The sequence below is a fragment of the Heptranchias perlo genome, chromosome 6 (genome assembly GCF_035084215.1).
Source record: "Heptranchias perlo isolate sHepPer1 chromosome 6, sHepPer1.hap1, whole genome shotgun sequence".
Lineage (NCBI taxonomy): Eukaryota > Metazoa > Chordata > Chondrichthyes > Hexanchiformes > Hexanchidae > Heptranchias > Heptranchias perlo.
In genome coordinates, this window is record NC_090330.1 from 54,917,750 (window position 1) to 54,927,633 (window position 9,884).

Consider the following 9,884-nt stretch of genomic DNA (forward strand, 5'->3'; position numbering starts at 1 on the left):
TTCAAGAGGATATAGACAGGCTGATGAAATGGGTGCTCACGTGGCAGATGAAATTTAACACCTAAAAATGCAAAGTGATACATTTCGGTAGAAAGAATGAGGAGAGGCAATATAAACTAGAGGGCACAATTCTAAAAGGGGTACAGGAACAGAGAGATCTGGGGGTATATGTGCACAAATCGTTGAAGGTAGCAGGGCAGGTTGAGAAAGTGGTTAAAAAAGCATACGGGATCCTGGGCTTTATAGAGGCATAGGGCTCAATTTTAAAATCGAGATGGGAAGAGGGCTGGCGGGGGGGGAATTAAATTGAGGTCGGGAAACCCATTAGTATGATCCTTATGATTTTGACGTAAGGACGTCTTTTATTTTTTTTTGTCGGTTTCCCGTCTGACTGACCGGCCTGATTAACAGGCTAGTCTCAGTCAGACGGGAGACCAGCCAGGGAGAGGACATCTTCAGGAAGTCTGCAGATAAGTATTAGTTTGTATGGATGGGACAGGGGCACGGGAGAGGAATGAGTGGGCACGGGGGCATGGGAGGGCATAGGTTGGCATGGGTGGGCATAGGTTGGCACGGGGGTTGTGAGTCGGGGGAAGGAACGGGGTTCAGTCACGGGGGTCCGCGATCGTTGAGGGGGGGGAGGATCGGGGATCAGGGATGGGGGGAGGAGCAGGGTCGGGGGAGGAGGGTCGGGGGTCAGGGGTGGGAGGATTGGGGTCGGGGGTCATACGAACATACAAATTAAGAGCAGGAGCAGGCCATTCGGCCCCTCGAGCCTGCTCTGCCATTTGATAAGATCATGGCTGATCTGATTATGAACTCAACCCTACTTTCCAGTCTACCTACTATAACCTTTGACTCCCTTGTTAATTAGGAATCTATCTAACTCAGCCTTAAAAATATTCAGTGACCCTGCCTCCACCGCTCTCTGGGGAAGGGAGTTCCACAGACTCACGACCCTCTGATAGAAAAAATTTCTCCTCATCTCCATCTTAAATGGGAGACCCCTTATTTTTAAACTGTGGCCCCTAGTTCTAGTCTCTCCCACAAGAGGAAACATCCTCTCAGCGTCTACCCCTTCTAGTCCCCTCAGGATCTTATATGTTTAAATAAGATCACCTCTCATTCTTCTAAACTCCAGTGTATACAGGCCCAACTTGTCCAACCTTTCCTCATAAGATAACCCCCTCATCCCAGGAATCAGTCGAGTGAACCTTCTCTGAACCGCCTCCAAGCAATTATGTCCTTTCTTAAATAAGGAGAGCAAAATTGCACACTGTATTCTAGATGTGGTCTCACCAATGCCCTGTACAACTGTAGCAAAACATCTCTACTTTTATATTCCATTCCCCTTGCAATAAATGACAACATTCCATTTGCCTTCCTAATCACTTGCTGTACCTGCATACTAACTTTTGTGATTCATGTACGAGGACACCCAGATCCCTCTGTACCTCAGAGTTCTGCAATCTCTCTCCTTTTAAATAATATACTGCTTTTCTATTCCTCCTGCCAAAGTGGACAAGTTCACATTTTCCCACATTATACTCCATCTGCCAAATTTTTGCCCACTCACTTAAGCTATCTATATCCCTTTGCAGACTCCTTATGTCCTCTTCACAACTTACTTTCCTACCTACCTTTGTGTCATCAGCAAAGTTAGCAACCATACATTTGGTCCCTTCATTCAAGTCATTGATAGAGATTGTAAATAGTTGAGGCCCAAGCACTGATCCCTGTGGCACTCCACTCGTTATGACCCATTTATGCCTACTCTCTGTTTTCTATTAGCTAACCAATCCTTTATCCATGCTAATATGTTACCCCCTGCACCATGAGCTCTTATTTTGTGTAGTAGCCTTTTGATGTGGCACCTTGTCAAAAGCCTTCTGGAAATCCAAGTACACCACATACACAGGATCCCCTTTATCCACGTTGCTTGTTACTTCCTCAAAGATCTCTAATAAATTAGTCAAACACGATTTCCCTTTCACAAAGCCATGTTGACTCTGCCTGATTGCATTGAGATTTTCTAAGTGCCCTGCTATAACCTCCTTAATAATAGATTCTCGCATTTTCCCGATGACAGATTTTAACCTAACTGGCATGTAGTTTCCTGCTTTCTGTCTCCCTCCTTTCTTGAATAGAGGAGTTACATTCGCTATTTTCCAATCTGATGGGACCCTTCCAGAATCTAGGGAATTTTGGAAATTAATACCAATGCATCTACTATCTCTGCAGCCACTTCTTTTAAGACCCGAGGATGAAGTCCATCAGGACTTGGGGACTTGTCAACTTTTAGTTCTAATATTTTTTTCAGAACCCTCTCCCTGGTGTTTGTAAATGTTTTAAGTTCCTCCTTCCCTTTCACCTCTTGATTCACAATTGTTTCTGGCATGTTGTTTGTATCCTCTACAGTGAAGACGGACACAAAATATCTGTTCAATTCATCTGCCATTTCTTTATTCTCCATTATTAATTCCCCACACTCACTCTCTAGAGGATCAACACTCACTTCACTTACTCTTTTTCTTTTTAAATACCTGTAGAAACTCTTACTATCTGTTTTTATATTTCTAGCTAGCTTTCTCTCATACTCTAATTTCTCCCTCCTTATTATTCTATTAGTCATTCTTTGCTGTTTTTTAATATTCCATCCAATCTTCTGATCTGCCTCTAATCTTTGCGGAATTGTATGCTTTTTCTTTCAATTTGATACTATCTTTAACTTCCTTAGTTACCCACATCTGGTACGTCCTTCCCTTAGAATCTTTCTTTCTCACCAGAATGTATCTTTGCTGAGTGTTATGAAATATCTCATTAAATGTCTGCCACTGTATCTCTACTGACCTATCCCTTAACCTAAGTTCTCAATTCACTTTAGCCAGCTCTGTCTTCATGCCCTCATAATTGCCCTTATTTAAGTTTAAAACACTAGTCTTGGACTTACTCTTCTTTCCCTCAAACTGAATGCAAAATTCAGTCCATTGTGATCACTGCTACCTAGAGGCTCCTTTACAATGAGGTCATTAATTAATCCTGTCTTATTACACATTACCAGATCTAGAATAGCCTGCTCTCTAGTTGGTTCTGGAATGTGCTGCTCTAAGAAACTGTCCCGAGAGCACTCAATGAATTCATCTTCCAGGTTACCTTTGCCAATCAGATTCTTCCAATCTATACATAGATTAAAATCACCCATGATTATCGCTGTTCCTTTCTCACAAGCCCCCATTATTTCTTCCTGTATACCCTGTCCTACAGTGTGGTTACTGTTAGGGGGCCTATAAACTACTCCCACAAGTCATTTTTTGCCTTTACTATTTCTTATCTCTACCCAAACTGATTCTACATCTTGGTCTTTAGGGCTAAGGTAATTTCTCTCTATTATACTCATGTCATCTTTAATTAACAGAGCTACCCCTCCGCCTTTTCCTGGCTTCCTGTCCTTCCGAAATGTCAAGTGCCCTTGAATATTCAGGTTCCAGCCTTTGTCATCTTGCAGCCATGTCTCTATAATGGCTATCAGATCGTACATATTTATTTCTATTTGAGCTGTCAATTCATCCATTTTGTTACGAATGCTATGCACATTCAGATACAAAGTCTTTAGCGCTGTCTTTTACTATTTTTGCAACCTCTAGCCTTATCTGCTGGCGCACTCTTAAGTTTGCATGTTCTGCCACTCTTTGATTATCATTTCCCTTATTGCTACCTTGCTCTCTTGCCCGTCTTCTTTCTTTAATTTATCACATCTTCCCTTACTTGATCCCTCGCCCCCATTATTTAGTTTAAAGCCCTCTCTACCGCCCTAGTTATACGATTCACCAGAACACTGGCCCCACATGGTTCAGATGAAGGCCGTCCCAACGGTACAGCTCCCACTTTCCCCAGTACTAGTGCCAGCGTCCCATGAATCGAAATCCATTTCTCCCACACCAATCTTTGAGCCACAAATTTAACTCTCTAATCTTATTTACCCTATGCCAATTTGCTTGTGGCTCAGGTAATAATCCAGACATTATTACCTTTGAGGTTCTGCTTCTTAAATTTAGCTCCTAGCTGCTCATACTCCCTAAGCAGAACCTCTTCCCTTGTCCTACCTATGTCATTGGTATCTATGTGGACCACAACAACTGGATCCTCCCCCTCCCACTACAAGTTCCTCTCCAGCCCAGAGCAGATGTCCCGAACCCTGGCACCGGGCAAGCAACACAGCCTTCTGGACTCTCGTTCTCGGCTGCAGATGACTGTGTCTATCCCCCTGACTATATTGTCCCCTACTACCACTACATTCCTACCAACTCCCCCCGCTTGAATGGCTTCCTGTACCATGGTACCACAGTCAGTTTGCTCATCCACCCTGCAGCCTCCGCTTTCTTCCTACAGACTGCAAGCACCTCAAACCTGTTGGACAATTGCAAGGGCTGAGTCTCCTCCACTTGTACCTTCTCGATCCTCTCACCTGCCTCTCTTGCAGTCACACCCTCCTGTCCCTGACCACTGACCAATTCAGATGACCTTATCCTAAGTGGTGTGACCGCCTCCTGGAACCGAATGTCCAGGTATTTTTCCCCCTCCCTGATGTGTCGCAGTGTCTGCAGCTCGACCTCCAGCTCAATGACTCTGAACCGAAGCTCCTCAAGCCGCAGACACTTACTGCAGATGTGTTTGCCCTGGATCAGACTGGCGTCCAGGAACTCCCACATTCTGCAGTCGCTACACATCACCTGCCCTGTCATCTTTATTATGTTAATTAATTTATTATTCTTAATTAAATTTCTAATTTATAAACCTTACTACTCCCAATAAGCTTTACAACTGATAGTAAACCTTCTACTACCACTAAAACCTTACAATTACTAAGTTACGCTTGTTTTGAAAGTTAAACAAGTCAAATACCCACCAACCAATTTATCCCCGCTCTCGGTCTGCTGCTGCTCAGGTCCGCCGCCACTCTGCAGAAAAAGTTAGGAAAAGCAAGCAAAGGAGCACCTCCTTCACCGAACTCCCACACTTACCAAACTCTCAAGTTGCTCACACTGTGCCCGCTGCACTCAGTCGGAGGATCGGGGTTGGGGATCGGAGGATCGGGGTGAGGGGTGAGGGGATTGGGGTCGGGGGTCGGAGGTGGCAGAATTGGGGTTGGAGGATCGGAGTGGGGGGATTAGATCAGGGGTCGTGGGTCAGAGGATCGGAGCGGGGAGACGGTCGGGGGGAGGATCAGGATCGGGGTTGAGGATTGGGGTTGTGGTTCGGGGGTCCACGATTGGGGGTCAGGTGTCTGTGATCGATGGGGGTTCGGTGCAGGTAGGCTTGTTGGGCCTCCTGCTCCTCCGAGCCCACAAGCTGTGTCTTTCTAGGCACCTACCTGTTAGTCTTGGGCCTTCTCACCTCCTTTCACGAGGCGTAAAACAGTAGGCCCAGGAATCCCGGCCCCACGGGGTTGAAATCGCAAAGTCCAGAAAAATGGAGGCTCGAAGCCTCCTTTAAAGGTTTTAAGGCCTGACCCGCCTCCTGGGAGCAGGTTAGTTGCCCGCCCCTCTTCCCACCCTGGTGAAAACTGGAAATGGGCAGGTTGGGAACAAGTCTGAAGTGGTGACAATTTTCAATGCCCCCCTGCCCCAACCCACCTGTTTTTTACTTTGAAAATTGAGCCCATAAAGTACAAAAGCAAGGAAGTCATGGTGAACATTTATAAAACACTGGTTCGACCACAACTGGAGTATTGTGTTCATTTCTGGGCACCGCACTTTAGGAAAGATGTGAAGGCCTTAAGAGAGGATGCAGAAAAGATTTACAGGGATGAGGGACTTTAGTTACGTAGATAAACTGGAGAAGCTGGGTTTGTTCTCCTTGGAACAGAAAAGATTGAGAGGAGATTCAACAGAGGTATTTAAAATCATGAAGGGTCTAGACAGAATAGAGAGAAACTGTTCCCATTGGCAGAAGGGTCAAGAACCAGAGGACATAGATTTAAGCTGATTGGCAAAAGAACCAAAGGTGACATGAGGAAAAGCATTTTTACGCAGCAAGTGGTTATGATCTGGAATGCACTTCCAGGGTGGGTGGTGGAGGCAGATTCAATTGTGGCTTTCAAAAGGGAACTGGACAAGTACTTGAAAGGAAAAAATTTGCAGGGCTATGGAGATAGGGCGGGGGAGTGGGACTAGCTGGATTGCTCTTGCATAGAGCCGGCATGGACTCGATAGGCTGAATGGCCTCCTTCCGTGCTGTAACCTTTATTTGATTCTATGATTCTATGTCAGTCTCTATGGTAGTCTGATGTTGTTTTCTAGGTACAATGTTGAAAGCTGGACAGAGGATTGTATTTGTGAGTAAACTTTTCAAATATTATATTAACCAAAAGAGTTGATGGGCTGAATTCTGCTTTAAATCCACGGCAGATATTTTCATATAGACATAAGAACATAGGAAATAGGAGCAGGAGTAGGCCATATGGCCCCTCGAGCCTGCTCCGCCATTCAATAAGATCATGGCTGATCTTTTACCTCAACTCCACTTTCCTGCCCTATCCTCATATCCCTTGATTCCCTTAGTGTCCAAAAATCTATCGATCTCAGTCTTGATTATACTCAATGACTGAGCATCCACAGGCCTCTGGGGTAGAAAATTCCGAAAATGCACAATCCTCTGAGTGAAGAAATTTTTCCTCATCTCGGTCCTGAGGAGCCGGCCCCTTATCTTGAGACTATGAGCCCTAGTTCTAGACTCTCCAGCCAAGGGAAACAGCCTCTCAGCTTCTACCCTGTCAAGCCCTCTAAGAATTTTATGTTTCAATGCGATCACCTCTCGTTTTTCTAAACTCCAGAGAATATAGACCCATTCTACTCAATCTCTTCTCATAGGACAACCCTCTCATCTCAGGAATCAATCTGATGAATCTTCGTTGCACCCCCTCTAAGGTAAGTATATCCTTCCTTAGGTAAGGAGACCAAACTGTACACAGCACTCCAGATGTGGTCTTACCAGAGCCCTATATAAATGCAGCAAGACCTCCTTACTCTTGTACTCCATCCCCTTGCAATAAAGGCTAACATACCATTTGCCTTCCTAATTGCTTGCTGTACCTGCATTTTAGACAGTGACTGAACCATAAATATAAGCCAAGACTTAATATATATTTTCTTTTAAAATGATTCAATAATACTTTTTAAAGAATAAGAAATAACTTGCATTTATATGATGCCTTTTACATCCTCAGAGCGTCTGAAATTACTTCACAACCAATGAAATACATTTGAAGTGTAGTCACTGTTGTAATGTAGGGGAACGCGACAGCCAAATTGCGCACAGTAAGGTTCCACAAATGCCAATGAGATAAATGAGCAGCTATTCTGTTTTCATGATGTTGATTAAGGACACCCGGAGCTCTTCCCTTCTCTTCTTCAAATAGTGCCATGGGATCATTCCCATTACATTCCTCGAGAGAGCAGATAGGGCTTCGGTTTAACATCTCATCCAACTGATGGCACCTCTAACAGTGCAGCACTGAAATATCAGCCTAGATTATGCGCTTAAGTCTCTGGTGCGGCCCTTGAACCCACTTACTTAGAGGCAAGAGTGATACCACTGAGCCAAAGATGACACTTATAACGTATTAAAAGGTGAATCTGATTGTGAGCGAAATAAATCTTAGGTATTAGAACTGCTAATATGGTTTATACTTTGTTTTGCCAACTGCAGCATATATGAACAATGGCTACGGAGACACATGCCTCTTCGGACGATCTACCCAGTAAGGAATGCACCAATAGGCCATAACCGTGACTATTACATGGTGCCTTTCATTCCACTCTACAGAAATATTGACTTCTTTGTTTCAACAAGAGAGCTTGGATATGATTATGATTATTTGGTTGAACCAGGTAAGATGCATTTCCTTAAATATTTTTCAGTATTATACAAACATTATTTTCCGTGAAGTAAAATATGTATGTTTAAACTATAGAGTTGATTCTGTGATCCAGTACTCACACGGAACTTGCATTTACTCAATGCCATTCACATCCTCAGGATGTCCCAAAGTGCTTTGTAGCCTATGAATTACTTTTGAAATGTAATCATTGTTGTTTTGTAGACAAATGTGGCTGCCAGTATTGCAGATGGCAAAATCCCACAAATCAGCAATGAGATGAATGACCAATTAATTTGCTTTTTGGTGTTGTTCATTGAGGGATAAGTATTAGGGCACCAGGAGAATTCCACTGCTCTTCTTTGAACACGATCTTTTATGTCTACCCGAGGGAACAGATAGAGCCTCGGTTTAACATCTCATATGAAAGATGACATCCCTAAAGGTGCCGTACTCCCTCACTGCTACAGTGAAGTGACAGGCTGGAATATGAGCTCAGGTGCTGGCATGGGACTTCGACTAGCACTTTCTAACTTAGAATCCATCCTTCTACTGAGTAAAACTGATACACAGGTGGGTGCTGCTTGGATGATGGTGTTGTTGCTCAGGATGAAGCCACACCCTTTTTTAGCAAGCCACCGCTCTCAAATGACTGTGGATACATTATATTGCATATGGCCTAGGGAGCCATATCTGTGACACCTGTAGTTGCAGAGCCATATACCAGCCCAGCACAAGGGGGTACTGAACCTACTGACCACCTAAAACAGGTGTTTGGTTCCTTACATATGTATTTGAGGGGCCTAACATCTGTTTTAGCCCCCTTGTAGAAATTGGTTTCAATTAAGTGGAGCAGAAGCCGAGCCTGCTCTGCTCTGGGTTCTTAAGTGGTCGCTGCGGCCTAAGCAGCAAACGGCACCAAAAGGTAAGCTTTTTTTAAATCAACATTTTTTTAAAAAAACATTCCTGTGGAGCAGGTGCCCTCCTCTAACTCTATAGGTTGCCCCAACTCCCCCGTTACTGCTCCAACTCCCCTCCCATGACTTACCTTTGGGCTGTTACCGGCGAGGCAAGTGGCCCCATATTTTTCTTAGTGAAATGTGTGAGCTGCTTGTGGAGGTATGACAGGCCCCAGCCGCTCACACAAAAAGTATTAATGAGCCCCTAGGACCAATTTCGGGCTGGCCTTGGGACTCCTTTGGGTAGTGTGCGCTGCTGGTTATGGGCCACAACCAAATCCTACCCCCTTGAGTCTTCATAAACAATTTCATGCATCTCAGTCAATGCTGTTACATCAAATCTTTCAAACAGATATTTCAGCACCCTTCCCAAACTGTAATCTTTTTGCAATGCTTAAGTATATGTAATTAATAGTAGAATAAGTAAACACTTGATTATCATACTGTAGTTTCAAAGTTTTCTAAAGCTCTTTATCACAATGAAAAACTAAACTTACAGAGCTAGAGTGTCAGCCAATCATTCAAGATTTAAATGTATCCTCAGTACTATATATGATGTGCTTCTTGACGCCTTTCATCAAATAATTGAAGACTAAGAAAGTTATGTGAGACTGGAACATAATGAAGTGATAGATAACAAGCCATATTAGCAAAGCTCATGAGTTCATTAATGTATTCTGAACACTCAGTGCCTTGTTACTCATTTCTTGTAGTTCAATAATAATTCAGTATAAATTCTGCAGACTCGGAGACAGTGAAAAAGTCAGGGCTGCTTTCCACCTGCCTTTGATACTTTTTAAACAGATTTTTTTTTTCTCTTGTATGTTTCAGTACCACCTTCAATTCAGGAAATTCTAGCCCACTACGTACAAGAAGCCAAGCAGATCTGGCCTTGGCTGATGAGTGCAGCAGTGGTTGGCTGCTTGGTGACAGCACTGTTTAATTTTATTACACGGGCATGTCAGAAGAAAAAGAAACGAGTCTCCATCTTTGAGGAGAGGCAGCCTCTGCTCAATGATCGTGATGTAACCTACCAAACAGCTATGTGA

General features: G+C 43.8%; 1 protein-coding gene across 1 annotated transcript in view; it reads left to right on the forward strand.

Moving 5' to 3' along the window:
• tyr (tyrosinase) overlaps window positions 1-9,884 on the forward strand; it is a 69,169-nt gene extending 59,285 nt beyond the window's left edge. The window contains exons 4-5 of the mRNA XM_067986697.1: window positions 7,708-7,889; window positions 9,667-9,884. Coding sequence (XP_067842798.1) covers window positions 7,708-7,889; window positions 9,667-9,884 — 400 coding nt within the window. The remainder of the gene's footprint in view (window positions 1-7,707; window positions 7,890-9,666) is intronic.